This window comes from Mustela erminea, chromosome 15 (assembly GCF_009829155.1).
Source record: "Mustela erminea isolate mMusErm1 chromosome 15, mMusErm1.Pri, whole genome shotgun sequence".
In the NCBI taxonomy this organism is placed as follows: domain Eukaryota; kingdom Metazoa; phylum Chordata; class Mammalia; order Carnivora; family Mustelidae; genus Mustela; species Mustela erminea.
Genome location: NC_045628.1, coordinates 81,954,811 through 81,978,332, shown reverse-complemented (window position 1 = coordinate 81,978,332; position 23,522 = coordinate 81,954,811). Strand labels below are relative to the sequence as shown.

At 37.4% G+C, this 23,522-nt stretch overlaps 1 protein-coding gene across 3 annotated transcripts in view; it reads left to right on the top strand.

The window, feature by feature from the left end:
- Positions 1-23,522, top strand: part of SGCG (sarcoglycan gamma) — a 152,366-nt gene that overhangs the window by 47,672 nt on the left and 81,172 nt on the right. For all 3 annotated transcript variants that reach the window (XM_032314596.1, XM_032314593.1, XM_032314594.1), the window contains exon 2: positions 408-602. In XM_032314596.1, the coding sequence (XP_032170487.1) occupies positions 408-602 (195 nt within the window). The remainder of the gene's footprint in view (positions 1-407; positions 603-23,522) is intronic.

Here is a 23,522-nt window from a genome sequence, read left to right as displayed (position 1 = left end):
TGATTAAAATGTGAAAATATGGTCACTGGATTTCGATGAATTGGTTGTATCTAAACTATTTTGAATGATAGAGAAAATATCACTCTGTGCTTGAAATAATGATATATTTCAAAGTTACATTCAGTTCTTTTTAAAACTCATCTTCATTTTGAAAATTTATTATTGGGGTAAAAAGTATAATCTTGTGGGACTTGTAGTAAATCAGTATTGACAAACAAGTTCTCTGTTTCTTTCTCTTTGTCCCTCCCTCTCTCACCCTCTCCGGCTCCTTCCTCTCCTCCCTATGGCTCTACACTCCTTCTCTCCCTTTCTCTCTCTCCTTCTCTGTCTTGGTGTCTCTCTGACCCTCCCTCTCGACCTCACCCGTTCCCTGTCCCTTCTCCCACCCCCTCCCTACCCCGTGGCAGATGGTCCGTGAACAATACACTACAACCACAGAAGGCACCCACATACAGAGGCCAGAGAACCAGTGTGTCTACAAGATTGGCATTTATGGCTGGAGAAAGCGTTGTCTGTACTTATTTGTTCTTCTTTTACTCATCATCCTCCTCGTGAACTTTGCTCTTACAATTTGGATTCTTAAAGTGATGTGGTTTTCCCCAGTAAGTAGTTTCCTTTCCTGGTAAGCATGTTCTTGTTCTGTTTGGTCTATCACTTACCCATATTGTATTGGTAGAAGCCTCCTTTAATGGAATTAATGTTTGTTTTCTTTCTGGGTCAGAATTCTCAGTAGCAAAATATTCATACATTTATCTTTCTTAATTTCACTGTGAACTGTAAGGTGCTGGGTTTTTTTATTTCCTATTGTGATTTTTTATCTACTTGTGGGAAAATTATAACAATCTTGAGTTTGTGGTTGACTGAGTCAAAATCACATAATGATTATTTAATCCATTAATTTATAAAATTCTACAAATCATGTTGGCTTTTCTAATGCCATTAATCTACAAATACTAACCATCCAGATGCTACTTTCTCATTTTTAAAGTTTCATTTTAATATAAAATAAATTCATGTCCACACTCAATATTTAACAAAAGCTTTGAGTAGGTAAAATACTCATAGTCCTAAGGAATTCATGGTCTATTTTAGACATCCTCATGTTTTCAAGATAGCTGGATAATTGTATGTGCTCTAATAATATATCATATACTTTTTCAAAAAATATTTGTTTAATATAAAAGTGTCTTAATTTTGCTAGATATTTATCATAGTAAGAAAAATACTGCAGTGAACATCACAGGTAGGTCAATCTGTTCCCTATATGCATCTTGAAGGTGTGATACAGGCACAGGCTCATTCCAAGAACAGTAGTTATAGCAGTCAGTCTCAAATGCCTTCCTTTGATTAGTCTCCTTCACTCTCTATGCAAGTATTTCTTTCCTGCCATTATTCTACAGCCAGCAGGCACATTATCTATTTTGTTGACATAAATATTTATATTTTCCCATATTCAAAGAGGTAAATTACCAATCCCAGCAAAATATAGCTTAAAATGTGTTACTTAATATATTTAATATAAACATACTGTGTGAATTGTTATTATAAACCATATTTAAGTGCTATAAATACGTAATATATTTATTTTATTTTATTTTATTTTATTTTATTTTTGCAGTGTTCCAAGATTCATTGTTTATGTACCACACCCAGTGCTCCATACAATATGTGCCCTCCTTAATATCCACCAGGCTCACCACCAGGCTGGGTCACCCATCCCCCCACTCCTCTCTCCTCCAAAACCTTCAGTTTGTTTCTCAGAGCCCACAGCCTCTCATGGTTCATCTCCCCCTCCAATTTCCCCCAATTCACTATTTCTTTCATTCTTCTAATGTTCTCCATGTTATTCCTTATGCTCCACAAGTAAATGAAACCATATGATAATTGACTTTCTTTGCTTGATTTATTTCACTCAGCATAATCTCTTCCAGTCTTGTCCATGTTGCTACTAATTTGGGTATTCATCCTTTCTGATGAAGGCGTAATATCCATTGTATATATGGACCATATCTTCTTTATCCATTCATCTGTTGAAGGGCATCTTGGCTCTTTCCACAGTTTGGCTATTGTGGATATTGCTCTTATGAACACTGTGGGGCATAGGGCCAATTCGAGTTTATCTTTGTATATGGTGTAAGTGAATGGTCCAGTTTCATTCTTAAATGCATAGCTGTCCAATTTTCCCAGCACCATTTATTGAAGAGACTGTCTTTTTTCTACTGGATATTTTTTCTTGCTTTGTCGAAGATTATTTGATTATGGAGTTGCCGGTCCATATCTGGACACTCTACTCTGTTCCACTGGTCTGGGTTTCTTTTTTTGTGCCAATACCATTATGTCTTAGTGATCACAGCTTTGTAGTAAACTTGAAATCAGGCAACATGATGCCCCAGCTTTGTTTTTCTTTTTCAACATTTCCTTAGCAATGCAGGGTCTCTTCTGGTTCCATACAAAGTTTAAGATTGTTTGTTCCAGAACTTTGAAAAATGTCAGTGGAATTTTCATCAGGATGGCATTGAAAGTACAGATTGCTCTGGGCAATATAGACATTTTAACAATGTTTAGTCTTCTGATCCCTGAGCAGGGAATGCTTTTCCATCTTTTCCTGTCTTCTTCAATTTCTTTCATGAGCATTCTGTAGTTCTTTGAGTACATACCCATTAACTCTTTGGTTAGTTTTATTCCAAAGTATCTTACAGTTCTTGGTGCTATAGTAAATGGAATTGATTCTCTCATTTCCCTTTTTATATTTTCATTGTTAGTGTATAAGAAAGCAACTGATTTCTGTGCATTTATTTTGTATTTCTGCACATTACTGAATTGCTGTATGAGTTCTAGTAGTTTGGGGGTGAAGTCTTTTGGGTTTTTCTTGTAAAGTATCATATCATCTGTGAAGAGAGAGAGTTTGACTTCTTCTTTGTCAATTTGAATACATTTTATTTTTTTGTGTTGTCTGATTGCTGTTGCTAGGACGTCTAGTACTATGTTGAAAAACAGTGGCAAGAGTGGGCATCCTTGTCATGTTTCTGATCTCAGAGGGAAGGTTGTCAGCTTTTCCCCATTGAGAATGATATTCGCTGTGGATTTTTCAAAGATTTTATGAAGTTGAGGAATATTCCCTCTATCCCTATACATTGAAGAGTTTTAATCAGGAATGGATGCTGTATTTTGTCAAATGCATTTTCTGCCTTAATTGAGAGGACCATGTAGTTCTTCTCTCTTATTGATTTGTTCTATCAGATTGATTGATTTGTGAATGTTGAACCACCCTTGCATCCCAGGGATAAAACCCACCTGGTCATGGTGGTTAATCTTTTTAATGTACTGTTGAACCCTATTAACTAGGATCTTGTTAAGAATCTTGGCATCCATATTCATCTGGGATATTGGCCTGAAATTCTCCTTTTTGATGGGATCTTTGCCTGGTTTGGGGGTCCAGATAATGCTGGCTTCATAGAAAGAGTCTGGAAGTTTTCCATCTGTTTCTATTTTTTTGAAACATCTTCAGGAGAATAGGTATTATTTCCCCTTTGAATGTTTGGTAGAATTCCCCATGGAATCCATCAAGTCCTGGACTTTTGGATTTTTGGGGAGGTTTTTGATCACTGCTTCAATCTCTCTACTAGATATTGGTCTATTCAGGTTGTCGATTTCTTCCTGTTTCAGTTTTGGAAATTTATAAATTTCCAGGAATGCATCCATTTCTTCTAGGTTGCTTAGCTTATTGGCATATAACTGTTGAAAATAATTTCTGATGATTGTTTCTATTTCCTTGATGTTAGCCATGACCTCCCCCTTTTCATTTATAATTTTATTAATTTGGATCCTCTCTCATTTCTTTAGGATTAATTGGGCCAGTGGCTTATTGATCTTATTGATTCTTTCAAAGAACCAGCTTCTAGTTTTGTTGATATGTTCTACTGTATCTATAACTCATTGATCTCTGCTCTAATACTAATTATTTCTCTTCTTGTGCATGGGTTTGGCTTAATTTATTGTCGATTTTCCAGTTCTTTAAGGTGTAAAGAGAATTGGTGTATTCAAGATTTTTCAATTTTTTTGAATGTGGCTTGGATAGCTATGTATTTCCCCCTTAGGATCGCCTTTGCCATATCCCATAGGTTGTGGAATGTTGTGTCTTCATTCTCACTGGTTTCCATGAATTGTTCAAGTTCCTCTTTGATTTCCTGGTTGACCCAAATGTTCTCGAGCAGGAAGGCCTTTAGCTTTCAAATATTTGTATTTCTTCCAAACTTTTTCTTGTGGTTGAGTTCCAGTTTCAAAGCATTGTGGTCTGAGAATATGCAGGGAATAATTTCAGTCTTTTGGTATCAGCTGAGCCCTGATTTGTGACCCAGTATGTAATCTATTCTGGAGAAAGTTCCATGTGCACTCGAGAAGAATGAGGGTTTTGTTGTTTTAGGGTGGAATGTTCTGTATATATCTATGATAGATATATCTATATATCTATCTGGTCCAATGTGTCATTCAAAGCTCTTATTTCTTTATTGGTATTCTGCTTAGATCCTTCTATTACTGAGAGTGGCATGTTAAGATCCTCTACAATTAATGTGTTCATATCAATATGACTCTTTTTTTATTAACAGTTGGTTTATGTAGTTGACTACTCCCATATTGGGGGCATAAATATTTACAATTGTTGGAGATTCTTGGTGGATAGACCCTTTAAGAATGATGTAGTGTCCTTCTGTATCTCTGACTACAGTCTTTAGCTTAAAATCTACTTTATCTGTTATGAGAATCACTACCCCAGCTTTCTTTTGAGGCCCATTTGTATGAAAGATGGTTCTCCGTCCCTTCACTTTCAGTCTGGATATATCTTTGGTTCCAAATGGGTCTCTTGTAGACAGCTTATGGACAGGTCCTCTCATTTTATCCACACTGCAACCCTGTGCCATTTTATGGGAGCATTTAGGCCATTCACATTGAGAGTGATTACTGAAAGATGAGTTTTTATTGATATCATGCTGCCTGTGAAGTTCTTATTTTTATAGATTATCTCTATAAATTTCTGTTCTATGTCACTCTTGGATTCTTTTTTCTTTTATAGAACCCCCCTTAATATTTCTTGTCATTTCTTGTAGTGCTGGCTTGGTGGTCATATGCTCTTTTAAATCTTGCCAGTCTTAGAAACTCTTTATCTCTCGATCCATTTTGAATTTCAACCTTGCTGGATAAAGTATCCTTGACTGAATGTTCTTCTCATTTAGTGCCCTGAATGTGTCTTGCCAGCCTTTTCTGTCTTGCTAGGTTTCTGTGGACATGTCTGACGTTATTCTGATGGTCCTTCCTCTGTTCATAAGAAATCTCTTCCCACTAGCTTCCCTTAAGACCTCCTGTCTGAAATTATGATTCATGAATTTTACAATTAAGTGTCTGGAGGTCTTTCTACACTTGTTGATCTGGAGGGGTGTATCCTTTCTGCCTCTAGGACACAGACACTTGTTCCATTGCATTACCCAAATTAGGGCAATTTTCATCCAGAATTTGTTCAACTATATCTTCTAGTCTTTGCTTTTTCTCCACCCTCTCAGGGATCCCAATAATTCTGATGTTGGAACGTTCCATGGCATCATTTATTTCCCTAATTCTGTTTTTGCATCTTCTAAACTCTATTCCAGACCTCCTCCTGATCCTTCTTTTCTATCATTTTGTCTTCAAGATCACTAATTTGATCTTCTCCTTCAGGTTACCCTAGCCATTAGAGTGTTCAGATTAGGTTGGATGTCACTGATAACATTTTTAGTACTGCCTGATCAGCCTTCATGTCCACACTTAGAGATTGTATGTTGCCACTAATGGTCTTCTCCAACCTAGCCACTGCCTGGATAATTGTTACTCTGACTTCCTTTTCCAACATAATATTTATGTCCATATCCAGTAATTCTGTGGCAGAGGGCACAGTCTCTGAATTTTTCCTCTGTTGGGTGTTCCTCCTCCTAGTCATTTTGGTGAGATTAAGGGGAGGTATAGCTGAATATATCAACCATGATCCAGGCAAGGTGCACCCTGGAAAGTTTGGGAGCAATTGGAAGTCACCCCCCCCAAAAAAAACGGAAAAAGAAAAAAAAAGGAAGAAAACCCAGCCAAAATGAGCCCCAAAAGTAAGATTTATAAGGTACATAAACAAAAACAGATGAAAATATGACTGATGGAAGTAAAAGACAAGGGGAAAAAAAAAAAAGAACCCAGCCCAAATGAACCCCAAGAATGAGATTTATATAGTACAAAAAAACAAATACACAGAAACACTGACAGAAGAATAAGATGGGAAAGTGGTTATAAACCCTCAATGTGAGTGGGAAGGTTATTTTGGTTCTTCCTGGGTGTATCTTGTTATCTTTGTTAAAGGACTAAACTTTCCAGAGATACAGGAAAATTAAAACTGGTTTATATATAAGGGTAGTATTGAATAGGGAAAAAGGATCACCTTGAAGCTTATATCTATGTGTATATTTTTAAAAAAGAGAAAAAGAAACACACATATATATATAAAAAGTTAAAAAGTTATTATGGAATATGTTGTATTAAACCTCTAGTTGCAATGGTAAGTAGATTTAAAAAAATTAAAAGAACAAGAATCATGAGAACAAATTTAAAAGAAAAAAGAAAGAGAAAGAGAGAAGAAAAGAAAAGGAGAGAAAAAAAGAAAGAAAGAGAAAGAGAAAGAAGAGGGTGTATTTATGAAATATATAGGTTTACAGGTTTGGGGGCACTACTGGGGGTGTAATACATTGTTTTCCTCTGATGTTGGGGTTTTACAGTTTTTTGGGGACCCTGTGGCTGTTGTTCTCTTGTTCTTCTGCTTGTCTTCTGGGGGAGGGGCCTTCCACATTGTTTTTCAATCAACCTTGCTTGGGCTGAGTCGCCCTGCCCCTGATCAAGGGGCAGGGCTCTGTGGAAATCTGTGTTTCAGGCTTTAGTTCTTTGAAGGTTTTTGTTCTTTAGAGGCTTTTTGTGGCATTTCGGAGGTTTCCATGAAAAGCAAACTGTCCACACCCAGACCTCCATCTCATCCCGTCTGGATGGTCCAGAACACACAGATTCCCCATCTGCAAACTCCGCTAAACACTGCAACCTCCCACAGGTGGTGCGTACCACCAGCCACCGTCTCAGTGGTCGCCCGAGGCCCCCACTTGTCTCTGCGCCCCTGGGCCACTAAAACCGCGAGCAATATTGGTCCGGGCAAGCCCGAACCCAGGTGACTGCCATTACCAGGACTGCTATCTAGGGTCCACACCCATGCTGGGTGCACGAACACTCAGCAGAGGCACAGGTCACAGGTCGCATAGGGCTGCAGGCTGAGGGACCCTGACTGGAGACCACACTGAGTTCTCTCAGGCACAACTGGGTACACTCAGACCTGTCAGAGGCACAGGTTGCAGAAGGCTGCAGGCTCAGACTGCTGACCGATGCCCACACCAGGATCTCTCAGGCAAGGGTGGGAGTATGCCTAGTGGGAGTGGTGGTGCAAGCAATGGAAAGCTGCGGGCTCAGAGACCACGACTGGGTCCCCTGCTGGCTCTCTCTGGCACAGATGGTTGCTGGCACTGCCTGTCCTGGGACTGTGGCCTTAGGCCCGTGCCCATGACTGCCTGATTCCACCAGGAGCCCCTTAAGGTCTTCTGCTCTTTTTGAGTGCTTTTAACCAGTCTCCAAGTTAATGCTGGTCCCCAGTCACAGGGCACTTTTGTATTGGGGTATTACTTTCCAGTGGGTCACTTCTAGTGGCTCCCTCCCCATTCTGTTTATCCTCCAATATCAGTCCGAGCATTCCCACTCTGTTTCACTGGCCACTGATGATATTCTGCCCCCAAAGAGATCCAGACATGTATAATCCTATATCTCAGGCTCATTTCATGGGTGTTCAGAATGTTATTTAGCTCACTTTAGGGAACCAGTTGAAACAGAGTCTCCTACTTCTCCACCATCTTGCCACTCCCCTCCCTACATAATATATTTAAATTAGTCAAATATATGTTGTGATTTCCTCTTTAAAATTTACAAAAACCATGTTTGTACAGCATCACCATAGTATTTACTTCCATTAGGCACCTTTACTTAGCTAGCACAGCATATGGTATATGCATGTGTTGTACATCACCTTCATTTTATCTCTAAATTTAAAATGTTTTAATATTTTTTGGAGAGTGAACTGACATTGAAGTCCTCCAGTTGTAAACTATGGGATCTCCCAGGAATGTCTCCTGACTGAAGGGCCCTGCACCCACCTGCAGTGTGTCCCTCAGTTAAACAGAATGTAGAAAGAAAATCGACTCAAAGAAAGACCCTTAGAAGGGCCTGGGAGAAAGAAGCCATGCCAGGGCCCAGCAGGTGCAGAGAATGGCCAGATTTGAATAGTCATTGGTACCAGGGACCCCAAGTTCTATCACTCACCTGGCCGTCTTGGGTCATCATAAAGTGAGATGATACAAATGATGCAATTTTCATATGTATGTGAGTTTGATCCCTTGCTTTGGGAATGACCCATACATTATGAGGCTGGAAGCTGTAAATTAACTTACGCTCTATTTTTTTCTTAGTTTGAAAGATCTCTCTCTGTATAAGAATTTATTTTGTTTTTATTTTATTCATATATAAACCAGTATCCTTTCTTGAATGCAGACGTGCCAAGGAAGTAACATGACTATAAAAGAACTTTTCAAGAGCTTTGGTAGTGAAATGATAAAGTCAAATAGGATTCTCAGCATTTACAGAGAGCTGTAGAATTTTGAACACATAACAGCTAGCATATAATTCTCTACCTAAATTTATAATAACCTATCTATCACCTATACAGTCATTAGGGTAGACTGAAAACTATAATTTGCCAAATTAACAGTCTTAAAAATTTTCTCTGCTTAGATCCCCGTTGTAGAGCAATGAGGGTTTATTAACTTCCACATAGTGTCATTTCAGTCTACGTGTCCCTTCTTCATACTTTAATATTTTACTATGGAAAACAGTAAAGCCAACCACCAGTAACATGTCTGAAAATGCCAAGATTGAATTACAGGGTAAAACAAGGAATAGATCACAAAAGGAAAACACAGGATGCCACAGAAGATGGAGATTTCAAACAGAGGTTAAATGTTGGCAAGAGAACTAGTCCAAACACAATGAAACCAAGCCTTAAAGAGCTTTGCTGTGCCTGGCATGGGTTCCAGAGACCCCTGATGCTGAGTTGCTCACCAGGGTAGCTCCACTCTTAGAACTGCAACTTCACGTAACAGAATTTTACATAATTTCTATGTATGAAATCTATTAAATATTAAGTTATATTTAGGAAGTTTTAGCAACTGGTGGCAAACATAAAGGTTCTAGAATATTCTGTGTTGGTCATTATAATCGATAAACCCATTAGTTAGGAAGGTGGACACTAAAAATACCAATGCAGTAAAGTGGCTACTTCCCTTTTTCCCTTTTTATACTTTCCTTCTGTAAAACTAATACACAATATTAGTTTTAGTTATAGTGTTCATGGCTATAAAATGATATCCGTGAGTCTTATCAGTTAATATGTTAAAACATGGCATTTTTAATTTTTAACAACCTAGTTTAAAAAAAAAAAAACTCATGGTTATTTACTTACTTTCATACAAAATATTTTAGTGCATTTAATGAATGTAATTTTAACAAGAGAAGATTAATGATTCCAAGCTTAAAAAAAAAAAAAGTTTAATGCTGAAAGCTGAATTTCTTTAGATACTTTTATTTGGGGAAAGAAAGAATATAAGTAATCAAAACAGAATTGTAATACTGAATATCAGCATTAAGCTTATAGTTCTTTTATAGTGGTTCTCAACCCTCTCAGGAGCTCCCTGGGTGAAATCTGAAATTGGTGCCCAAACACAGAGGCAGGGAGAGACCAAGGGAAGAGGCAGGCTACTCCAGTTAACCTCATTACCCATATCTCATTACTGCTCTTACTAGCAAATATGTTGAATAGCATTACATTTCTAAAATGAAATTAATTCAAAAAGAAAAAATATTTAAACTACTGAAATTGAAATCATTTCTTTCTGCATCAATCCCTACTTATTTAATGAAGAGATCAAATTTAGCCAAAACAAATCCTTTGTACTAGAATACTTTCTGCTAGAAAGTTTCAGTATTCGACAGATAGTTTTAATAGGTTGAGCAGGAGTTTTATTTAAAAATATCTTGCTGAAGTAGAAAACGAAAAAAGAATCTCTAGCATGTGTTTAGCAGTCATTACAATAGCATATTTTAAGAGTTCTCTGTTTTTAGATCAAAGTATGTTCCACAACATACTTTGCCTCCCGGAACCGCTGAGAGGCAGGCACAGGCTGGTGCCGCCAAGGGCTGTCAAGGTCTATGGAAGATCTTGAGCTCCGTCTCACCTTTTGTTTACTCGGCTCCCTCTGGGCTCCCTCTGGTTGTTTCCTCAGAAAAGGCAGTGTGTTGTCCACTGCAGGGAGCCCAGAGCAATGAAGTCTCTGACCTCAGGAGAACCACATGTTAAGAGTGAAGGCAGTGAAATTTTTATCTGACCTATAGATGGCAGAAGAGATTTTCACCTCTTCCTGTACCTGTCTGCCATGCTTGACACCTCCCCTAGTGGTGTTTTACCGTTTGTCTTCTGCCTGCCTTGACAGAGACCCTTGCTGGTAACCCAGCAGGAGGACAGCAGCCCCCTGTGCTACATCCCTGCCTTTGCCCAGGCCTGGCCTGTATGGTCCTCACACTGGCAGTGATCTGATACTGATTACTTACCCTGCCTCCCTCTCTTTGCCATCCATTTTTCACACTAATGGAAATTAGGATTAAAAGAAAAACATGACATGGTGGCATTTTAAAGCAGCACCTTGACATTTTCTCAAATTATTTCCCTCTTTCTAAAAAGAATTATATTACATCAGTGCTTGCCAGTCTAAAAACCAAATTGAAATGTTTGATTTATGTCTTAGTCATAATAGAGTGGGATTGATCCAGAGGTCACAGACAATAAGAACATGTACTAACTTAATGGCATTTTTCTTTCTAAGAAGACAAGATATTATTAAGCCTCAGTTGAGAGGAGGGAGATAAATCTCAAGCTATTCAAAGTGCATAGGAATTTCATTATCCCTGGTATCAGTAACACAAATCCTATTGTCTAGAGATACAAATAGCACCATAGTTTTAATTTCTATCTGAAGGATATTCTTTCAATTTTCCTTTTTATTAAAATTTTTCTGTAAGTGATTTAAACATATTTTAACAAATGGGAAATAAAGCAAAAGCACTGGGTCTCATAAGCCACAGGCATTTGTCATGTGTAGTGACAGTCATCAGCTTAACCTAGATATGAAAGTCACACTTTTGTCATGGGGGCATTATAACAAAGTAAATGTGCTCTGAATATAAATGCATTTGCTTGTTTCCCATTCCCACCAATAATATAAAACTGATAAGGTCTTTGGGTAACAATAAATTGTTTTTGCTCATGACCACTAATGAAGATAATATCTTGTAATTTATAAACTAGCCTAATATATTTGTTGAAGTGTTACTTGTTTAAAAATAAAGAAAAATGACTTTTAGAGGGACTATAAGACAGTGGAAAGGACATTAGCTTAGGAGTCAGACTGGGTAAGAATCTTGGTTTTAGTTAGGATTAGTTTCAGTCTATGATTTTCTAACGGTGTACACACACACAATATACTGTTTGCAATTATTTATGTTACTTAGATGCTCAGTTTAAACTTGGCACAAAATTATGAACTCCTTTGACCAAAGTGTTCTTTAGTCTGTGTTGAGCATAAAATTAAGAGTGCTTGTCATCCCATGAAACTTTCACTGTAGAAACACCGGGGAAAGTCAAACTGAGACCAAAAAATCATTACTCCCTTGGTCAAATAGGACTGTGTGCATGGATTATATAGTTGTTAGAATAATGAGCAGGGAATTAAAACTATAACTAAAACAATAACTAAAGCTGTTTGGTCATGGGTCACCATTGCTATATAGGTTCAATATAGGCTTAAACTGTATGCAACAGTCAAATGTGAAAGTCAGGCCAATTTCAGATATCCTATATGCACAATGTATGAAATAACAGAATTTCAAAGATGACTGTACTAAAAAAAAAAAAAAGACACACAGAAAGGGACTATTTATCTTGTTTTAAGAATTAATCTTAGACTCTTCCATGTCTTTCTGCACAGTAGTCTTTCCATGACAAAGCTCATCATTGGCATTCCATTAAATAAACCACAACTCTTTAAAAGTGAACTTAAGTCCTACTTTTCTATCTTGGCCCAGATCAAATCCCACACCCCCTGAGAGATGTTCTCCAGACGTTTCTCTAGCACACTTTATTCAGGGCTCATTCTGAACTCTCAAAGCTGTCTCTACTTGTTGGTGTATCTTTTTATGTCAGAAAAACTTCTTGAGGGACCAGTGGAGCTTTGTAATTTTTTTTTTAATCCCCAGCCATATCCCAGTGTCTTGCGTATGATTTAGGTAGCCAGTAAATATAGTTGTCGTGCTCTCCCTGCCTGCAGAGATGACGCAACACCAACACACACACAGGTCGATGCACAAGCTCTTGTTTATTCCCTGGTCGAGCTTTCTCCTCCCCTTCTTTCCCCTTCCCCTGCGGGGAAGTTCCCTTGCCTTATATAGGGCATAACAGCCAATCACAGAGGTGTTCACGTGAACAGGAGGTATACAGCCAATCACAGAGGTGTTCACGTGAGCAGGAGGTATCTGGGGCTCATAGGCAGTGGTGGCATACGGTGTTCATGTGACAAGCACAAGGTCACGTGTGGCCAGGGCGGATTTTCTTTTAGGCTGTCCGTGCTGCTCCGGCGCCATCTTAGGGGCGCGACCGGCGCCATCTTGGAGGCGTGACCCCGACAGCTCCCCCTTCTTTATTTATTTGTATGGATAAGGGACAGTGCCTGTCTTAGGTTGGGACGATCAACTTGCACCCTTACCCGTCATCAAATACTGCAGAGCATGCTGCAGCTTCTGTCTTAGGTTGGTACGCCGTTATCGTCCTCATTACCCGTCATTGATTATCAGTCCAGCATGCTAAGCCATACTTGGGGTGAGTTACCATGCTCTATGGCTACCAAGGCTTGATGTACAGCCTGCCGGTCTCTGGCTAATGTGCATTGGAGGGCCCTTATCCAACGCAGCGCCAGGAGGAGGACGAAGAGCACAATACAGCCGAGTGCAATAGTCCCAAACCAGGATTTCCCAAAAGCCACCACTGCCTGCATAGTTTGTAGGAATTGGGAGGCCGTGAGAGGGTTTACTCTCGTGGCATTGATCTGCAGAATCTCCATCCAGAGGGAGGCTGTCAGATTGTGGAATTTGGCTGACCAGGTGCCGTTGAGCATCTGAGATAATTCTCGGGAGAGGTTCGCTGCTCGGGAGAGATTAGAATACAAGTTAGATGTGATGCATATGCCCAATAAGGGCTGGATACAACTGGTGGAGAGAATTCGCGACATTAGGTTCATTTGTTCCTGGAGGAGATCTACCCTTTGATTGAGGATCATTACGAGTGATATACAACGGGGTTGAAGGGAAGAAGAATAGTTAAAACGAACAAAGAAGCAGAGGCTCCCGGGAAGGAGTAAGGAAGTGATGTTGTAAGCTGCTTCGGTGTTCTTGTATGGTAGAGATGGAAAGCTGATACTTGCATTGGTAGAGAAAAACAAAGGACACACTGTCAAGTCGTTAGAGAGGGGCAGAGGAGCAGGCCAGGCTTGCACCATGGCCCATAATTGTACTTCTCTATTCCGCCATGGTTGAGTCAAAACACTGAAGGGTAGGATGAGTATTCACAGTAGGCGCTTGCTTCCTTTTAACCTTTATTCTGATCATGACCACTCATTACAAAATCCATTCACTTTATCTCTAGCAGAAGCAAATTACTTGATTATAACCCTCCATTACCTCAATAAACTTCTCATCCCTAGACCTGCAAAGTTACAAAGTCAAGTACAGAATACCTAAGACGGTAGAAGAGGTAAAAAGGCATAGAGATGTTGGGTAGTCCCTCAGTTCCGGATACTGCTTAGCAGCACAATATCAAATGAGCAATGACAGACAGCAACTATCCTAATCTAGGTAAGTACAACAGCCAAAATACTTTGTAAACTCTTTCTTTGGTTCTTTCTGGAGGTCAAATCAACACTCTTCTGATTAAACAGCATGTGAGGAGCTTAAGAGCAACTGAAGTGTTTAACAATATTTACTTATCTAACATCTTTTACCAAAAAATTGTACTAAAAATAATACTAATCATAACTCATAACTGAGAAAAGTACTAACATGAACTGGTACTAACATAAACTGCAAAGGCCAAGAACAGAAATTAGGAGTTGTGTGATACTGAATAGTATATGTGAACTGAAGACTCTGCTGTCTTGTATAGCACCAAGTATACTTTCCTTTAATAAACCCAAACTTAGGCACAAGAACTCAGTGTTAACAGGATTTCACCTTTTCTTACTATGTTTTATTTGTATTTGTACCTAATTTTTACTGAAACTTAATTTATTGAAATTTACTTTTTAAAAGATACTATTTAGAAAATGGTCTTACCCAGAGAAAATTATAGTGACACATATTTTAGATATTACATTATTATGTTTAATTTAAATATTAGATTAAAAGTCTATAGTATCACATATACCAATTATTTAAGCTGTCTTTCCATTTGAGATGAAAGGCTTATGCTAAGCTATACTCCTCACCTTCCCTGTGACTAAGAGCTGAATTGCGAGATATATACCTACAAGAAGTGGCAATCTGTAGCTATGAAGAGTTCTGTGTAAGTGTGTAAAGTTAAGGGACCTATAAAAGGATTGAACTCCCATCCTTAGCCACATTAGCACCATGCTCCAACTGAGTTAACTGGTTCAAAGTGTTAGATAAGACAGTGATAACTAAAGAAATAGGAACAAAGAAAGGTTCTATTTCATCATCTTAAGGTTTCACAGAGATGACGCAGGTTTACTATTCAAATTCCCACCTCCTGAAAAACAACTTCTTAAATAACTCTCAAGAGGGGTTCTGTTAGCTTTCAAAAGTGCCCGCAAGGGGCTCTCCATTCGGAGTCTAAAAATTTCTGACTCCATTATCTTTACCTTTACAGTCGCGATCTGCGAACATACAGCTGCTGTCCCTTTGTGGTTGCTCTTCAGCAAACTTCTAACACCTTTACAGTCGCGATCCGCGAACATACAGCTGCTGTCCCTTTGTGGTTGCTCTTCAGCAAACTTCTAACACCTTTACAGTCGCGATCCGCGAACATACAGCTGCTGTCCCTTTGTGGTTGCTCTTCAGCAAACTTCTAACACCTTTACAGTCGCGATCTGCGAACATATAGCTGCTGTCCCTTTGTGGTTGCTCTTCAGCAAACTTCTAACCTTTCCTTTGTGGTCGTCCTAGTGACGAACGTGCAATATGACAAGGGGGAAAAAGTACTCATGTATTGCCTTCTCTCTAAAACGCTAAGTTTAAAAGGCTGCACAACTTCTATTCCATGGAATCTTCCTGTTAGAACTACCACTTCTAAAAATCAAGTAAACAAAATGGAAACATTGTATTTCACTCTAACAAAACTGTTCAATGTGAGATCGATGCACATAAAATTAAAAAGTTAAATATACCTCAACATTATCAGTAAATCAGAACATATCTCAACCAGTATCAGAATTTCTACCTTCACTGTATCCTTGCTATTTTTAAATATACTCACAGTTCCCGGGTTTCGGCACCAAATGTTGCGCTCTCCCTGCCTACAGAGATGTCGCAACACCAACACACACACAGGTCGATGCACAAGCTCTTGTTTATTCCCTGGTCGAGCTTTCTCCTCCCCTTCTTTCCCCTTCCCCTGCGGGGAAGTTCCCTTGACTTATATAGGGCATAACAGCCAATCACAGAGGTGTTCACGTGAACAGGAGGTATACAGCCAATCACAGAGGTGTGAGCAGGAGGTATCTGGGGCTTGTAGGCAGTGGTGGCATACGGTGTTCATGTGACGAGCGCGAGGTCACGTGTGGCCAGGGCGGATTTTTTTTAGGCTGTCCGTGCTGCTCCGGCGCCATCTTAGGGGCGCAACCGGCGCCATCTTGGAGGCGTGACCCCGACATATAGTCCTAAAAAAATGAGAAGAATGAAAGACAACTTTCACATATGTGTATGAAATTCATTATAATCAAGAAGGAACAGCACAAATGCAGTACTAGGCTGATGACACAAAATCACTATAAGATTTGCAGTTGGGTGGATGGATCCAAGATTACTAATAAAAAATTTGCTAATCTATTATTTTGGTCATAGAATCTGATACTGAATGGACCATGACAGTCCCTCACAAATTCTCAATTTCTTTGCAAAGGCACTTAAATAAATTGAGTATCCTTAAACTTGTTTCACCAGTTTTCTGAGATGTAAATGTGATTTGTAAAACATTGACTTTTCTTTTATGCAGATGTCTGAGTGAGTGGCAGCAAAAGCGTCTGATCATTAGTATAGTTCTCAGCTGTTATCTAAAACAATATGGATTAATCAATTTAATGTAGGTTCCTCCTCCTGGTTGACCTGATGTTCTTACTTTAATCCCCAAATATATACTGCATGAATCACCTGGTCTGAGCTTCATCACACTGTTGGTGATGTATGAAGAAGCACATTCAAATACCCTGGAAATTTGGCTTAAATGTCTGGGTGGTAGAAAACAGTGATGATTATAAGAATGATGATAACTTTGTATAGTGCTTTAGAATGTGTAAAGCATTACAAATATGTGTATATAATGTCTCTTTATAATGCCACATTTTCCAAGTAGCAACTTAAGGGACTACCAGAATATTTTTGATTTGAGGAGAGGTTTTAACCTGATTTCTCCCCCCAAACGCCCAGTTTTATGAACACTATTTATACAGTAATCTGTTTTGGTTTTGAAAACTTTTATTCATTTTAGTATTTGTGAATTTTGTATGCATTTTTGAAAGAAAAAAGGTTTGGGGTGCCTGGGTGGCTCAGTGGGTTAAAGCCTCTGCCTTTGGCTCAGGTCATGATCCCAGGGTCCTGGGATTGAGCCCCGCATTGGGCTCTCTGCTCAGCAGGAAGCCTGCTTCCCCCTCTCTTTCTGCCTGCCTCTCTGCCTGCTTGTGATCTCTGTCAAATAAATAAATAAAATCGTTAAAAAAAAAGGAAGAAGAAGGAAAGAAAAAATGTTTGAGAAAGAAATTACCTCTAATATAACTATCTAGATGTAACTGTATCACTTTTGCTGCATATCCTTCTAATTGCATAATCCCGTGTTTTCCATTAGTTACTATGCTTCCTTTATCATATAACAAGCTCTTATGAGTTGAATCTTCTCCAGAGCTATATGCTTCAGCTACCTATTTGTTACTTCTTTTGACAGTGTTTTAGAACCCAATTTGAATGACTTAAAATACGTAGTTTGAAAATACAAGATTCTTCATAAAGTTGTATGTCATCTTTATAAAGTACCATGCTAATCTTTTATCATTTTTTCATTTGTATTCCCTGTGCTGCTAAAGGACATGCCATCTCAATTCTTGAGTCTTTTATGCTCCTTCATTCTCTTCCTGTCTCTCAAACTGCTGTTATCTTATGGTGCCTTCTCTCCTATTTCCTTCCCCCAGTCCTTTTATTAGCTCTACTTTACAAAGTAGGAAAGAAGTCGGTCTGTATATTTTTTCTAGTACCTTGTCTCCTGCTACCACATAATAGGCACTACTCTATAAATATGTCTACCTTAACTGAATGGTCAGAAATTAAAATTTTTTCTGAGATCACAGAGTGAGAAAATAAGAATTAGAATTTGTATCCATTTCATTTGATTTGAAATCAGCCCCTTTTTCACTTGACCACACCATATGGGATATCATATATGATGGTTGTAAAAAGAAATAGAAATCAGCCCCTTTTTCACTTGATCACACCATATGGGATATCATATATGATGGTTGTAAAAAGAAATAGTTGACTAGCCTTCTTCCCTAACATGATAAAGAATATTTACCACAAACCAGCTGCCAGAAACATACTTATTACTGAAATCCTAGAGGCATTTCTATCAAAGACAAAAACAAGAAAAGTATGTCTGATAGTCATACTACTGTGTTTTACCTTTTTTTCTGAAAATTTGACAAATGCAGTAAGACCATTTGTTAAATAAGGGCTAGAAATAGCTAAACAGCAGATGATTGAAAGAAAAGAATAACTTGCAAACAATTATTGTGTTATAAAATCCAGAAGAATTAAATGAAAAACTACTGAAATAAATATGAAAATTTACACTATTTAGGTAATAAAATGAGGTACAAAATGTCATGTTTAGCACACACCCATGCTCTAGTCCAAACTAGTTAGAAAATGTATTAGTAGGAGAATCACACTTCGTGTTGCAATAATATGCAAATTCCTGAGGACTCTCAATTTGCTGAAATATCCTTTCCTGGTAGTCCTGAAAGAAATCTTGAGTAAAAGGGTATATACAGCTCAATGAAAACTTCATATTAGCTTCATTAACAACAAAGAATAACAGATGAACGTTTGCTTTAGCAAATATCAAAGCATTCTATATAACTAAAATAATGTAAACTGTGCTGCTCATAAACACCAAATAGACTGATGGAACGTAAAGAGATATTAGAAACAGAATATAAATTGGTAAATTCTGTACAAATATAATTTGATATAACTTGATCACTTTTCTAAAAATGTTATATTTAATTAAAATGTTTCTAAAATACAAATAAGTTACATAATTTCACTGTTTTAATTTACTTTAAATTACTTTTAATTTATAATTAATTTAAATTAAAATTAATTTACTTTAAATTAAAACAATGCATATTATGTAACTTATTTGTTAAATTAATAATATAAACATATTATTAAACTGATAAATTAAAAATTTTGAATTGGTCAGTGGATAAAGGTAGGAAATTCAAATATATTCCATCAACAGAAAAATCATTCTTGGGCAGTAACCAATATTTCATCATACACTGGGATGACTTTGCTACTCAAATGAAGAGTGAATGTGTCATACTTATTTGTGTTTATTTCCCCTCATGAAAGATACTGTGCTGATTCTGTTGTACAAACATGGTAATACACATGAAAAATGTAAATTAATGGGAAAGTGGGAGCATTACTTCATGAGTCCATGGAAAACTCAGGAAACTTTTTCTACTTTTAGGTATTGCAATAATACAGTGGGAAAATTGTGAGCCTAAAGAATGTGCACATTGTAGAATTGCCAGAGTATCCATATATTGTATATAGACATTTATAAAAGGTTTTATTAGGTGGTACTTTGGATCATTCCTAAGATTGCTTTTAATATCTAAGTGGAATTATCCATTTCCATCAGAAAATAAGTTTTCTATCAAAGAAGTTATTTTCAGAGGATTTTGCTTGTTTATAACTGTAATTCTATTAAAGGGATTTTTCTTCTAGGTGAGGATATATTTTTAACTTGTTTTAGAAATCAATAGAAGATATAACTCAGTTGAAATTAAATTTATTCTATAGCAAGATGCTCGGAAATATGAATTTCATTAAATGAAGTATACCCAGAACTGATTTCTGTAAATATTTCTAGAGGCTCACAAAGTCTTACTCTTGACAAGTCAAAGGATCAACTTGACCAAACTTTATCCTTTCTTCTGCTTACCCAAAACAATTTATTATCTAATCTTTTGTATGATTTAGAAGGCACAAATATCAAAAGCTCATAAGATTTAGAAAATTGAGAACTGAGTCTTTCGTGGGTATATGAAAATAAATAAGACAATTACTGATTATTCTAGGACTATTCCCAGAATCCTTCTTCACACAAATATACTTACTTTATTTTTTAATATATATCTATTTATTTTAGAGAGGGAGAGAGAGGATACATGAGTGGATGGAGGGGCAGAGGGAAAGAATTTGCAGTGGACTCACTGCTGAGAGGGGAGGGCAACATGGGACTAGATCTCATGACCCTTGAGATCACGACCTGAGACAATTCCCATTAATTTACATTTTTTTAAATGGTGCTGGAACAAGTGGACACACACAAACACACACAAAGAATCTAGATACAGACCTCACATCATTAATTTGAAGCATATCATTTATCTAAATGTAATATGCAAAACTGTAAGAGTTATAAAAATAACACAGGAGGAAAATCTTGGTGATGTTGGGTTTGGTGATGACTTATAACACCAAAAGTATAATATCTGAATGAAAAAATTAATAAGTTGGACTTCATTAAAATTAAAAGCTTCTGCTCTGCAAAAGATAAGCTACAGAATGGAAGGAAAAAATTGCAAAACCCATATTTGATTAAGGACTAGAGTCCAAAACATACAAAGAACTCTTAAAACTCAACATAAGAGAACTAACAACCCAATTACAAAATAAGCATAAGATCTAACAGACACTTCACCAAATGAGATATACAGATGGCAAATAAGTATATAAGATATTCAGTATCATATGTCATTAGGGAATGATATATGCTTAACTGACTGAGCCACCAGGTGCCCAAATATACTTACTTTAACTTCTCATTAAATTCTAGGACCCCCTGTCTGTAATATGAAAACTCCGTATCACTGTAAAATTGAGAGAAAATTTTCTAAAAATCCTATCATTTGAAGAATAAATTTATGTCATTGATCTATCACTGTGTTTTAGGATATAGTCAGATAAAAATACTATAAACATTCACTCATGAAAAAATTCTTTTTGTGTCTAAGGGAAAAAATTCTTATGAACTACAACAACTTTACAGTTGAAGCCTTAAATTTTTACTAGCATCCTAGCAAGAAAAAAAGTTGTGTAGAAAACTACCAGAAGTGACTGAAAAAAACAAAAACCTGAGGTAAGCGAAGAATATTTATGAGAATAATTAATGATTTAAGAAAACCTTTACTTTGATTCTATATTACCTCTCAAATGTTGGCATGAAGTTATGAAAACACAAGGTTAAAAACTTTTTTAAGATTTATTTATTAGAAAGAGCAGAAGAAGTGGGGGAGTGGAGGGAGAGGAAAAGAGAAATCAGACTCTGTGCTGAGCATGGAGCCCCAGTTGGGGCTCAGTCGCACAATGTTGAGATCATAACCTAAGTTGAAACCAAGAGTCAAGACACTTAACCAACTGCACCACCAAAGAACCCTAGGTTAAATGCTTTTTTAAATTACTGCAACATCTCCCAAAATGCAGAATTTGTTACTATGTACCATTTATCATCCTTTACTGGGAACACTGAAATAATAGCCTATTCATTTTTAAAACATATACGGAGCAACTAACATAAGCAATGTGCTGTGTATCATGGATCTTGCAATTACAGAAGCCATTCAGTCATTGAACACATTGTTGATTTCTACTGCACGTAAGTTAGAGTGCCAAGTGCCAAATACAGATTGGATTTACAAAACTCTCAGTGCAGTAGAGGTCTAGGTACATGGAACAATGTGACAAAGTTTCTGAGAGACATGGTCAAACTTTTGTAGAAATCAAGAAGGACTTACAATGGTCTGAAGAGGTCAGAAAAGGCTTCATCAGGAATTATATGATTTGGGGATGTAATATGAGGAAGAAGAAAAGTTGTTGAGTGAGAAGTTTATTGTCACTAAAACATAAGATTCAGAGAGGAAGGGTGGAAGATGAAGCTGCAGAGATCAAGAATAAGGGATCAAGTATAAGAAGAGCCTTGAATACCAGTAGCTCATTTGTATTTTATAGTGTATTCCAATTAAAAACCATCACAAGTTTTTAAAGAGGGAAGTAAAGTGTTAAATTATTATGTATGCATGTATTTGTTTATTTGAGGTAGGCAGAGGGAGAGGTAGAGAGATCTTAAGCAGGCTCCACACTGAGTGTGGAGCCCAACACAGGATTTGATCTCATAGCTCTGAGATGTTAGATTTCAGGAACACTAAGGAGGGGTACTGAAGTGGAAAAAGATATGTATGACGGCTTAACATATATTAAGTATATACATAGTGCCAAGGATGAAACTCCAAGAAACACCCCCTTATAACAAGAAAGCCTAGGGGAACATTGTTGAGAAGTAAGTGCCAAAGGAAGATCAAAGTTCTAGGATAATAAAACAAACAGTATTGTCCTAAGCCTCAAGAGTAGGTAGTGTTAAGAATTATGGGTTGGTCAACAGTCTCAAGTGTTACATAGTTTTCCAGTAGAATGAGAATTGAGAATGGGCATTAGATTTATTAAAAATAAAGTTATTAGGGACTTTATGGAGAGCAATTTCAGTAGAATGATGATTGGTGGAGGACAAACTGTAATGGTGCAGAGACTAAATGGGAGTTGAGGTAGTGGGAATTGAGTGTGGGTTCTAACAGAATGGGAGTCATACATTATGTGTATGTGCATTATGTGTAATAAAAACCACCGATTTTTTAAAGTGGTTGTACAAATTTATACCAGCAGGATATGAGAGTTCCAGCTGCTCCATATTCACTTGCTCCTTACTAACACTCAATATTTTCTATAGTTTTTTCAGGTTTATTGAGGTAGAATTGACAAATAAAATTGGAAGATATTTAAAATGTATAATATGATGATATGGACACATATATTATGAAGGGACTCCCCCCAAGTAGGTTAAGACATCTGTTATCTCCCATATTTACCTTTTGTGTATGAGAGAGAATAATTTCTAATCTGTTAGCAAAATTAAATTACAGAACACAGTGTTATCAACTATAGTCATCATGTTAACAGTAGATCCTGAGACCCTATTCAGGTCTTTTAACTGAATGCTTGAACCTTTTTGCCAACTTCTTCCTACTCCACCCCTCAGACCCCAGGCCCTGGCAACCACTTTTCTACTATCTGTTTCTATGAATTTGATTTCCCACCTCTTTAGATTTCACATAAAGACATACTATACGGTATTTGTCTTTCTCTGTATGACCTATTTCACCTAGCATAATACCCTTCAAGTCCATCCATGTTGTTACAAATGGCAGGATTTCCTTTTTTAAAAGGCTAAATAGTATTCCATTGTCTTAATATACTACGTGAGAACAATCTGCTGCTGTTGGATCAAATGTCTATCGGTCTAGTGTACAATTTAGGTTCTCTTTTCTCTTATTGATTTTCTGTCTGAATGATGCATCCATTGCTGAAAGTAGAATTTTGGAGTTCCCTTCTATTAATATATTACTATCTATTTCTCCCTTCACATCTGTAGGCACTGCAATGGTGGGTGTATATTTACTAATGTTATATCCTCTTGATGATTTGACCCCCTTAGCATCTCTTCATCTCTTATTACAGTCTTTGGCTTATGGTCTTTTTTTCTTATATAAGAATATCCTTTTGGTTTCCATTGGCATTGAATATCTTTCCTGTCGCGGCCGGCGTGACAAACTGACCAGGAACATGAGGGTAAGAGGATGGTGAAAAGAAATTAAGAGACAAAGAGATGGGGGCAGGAGGAGCACCAAGGATGATGTCCC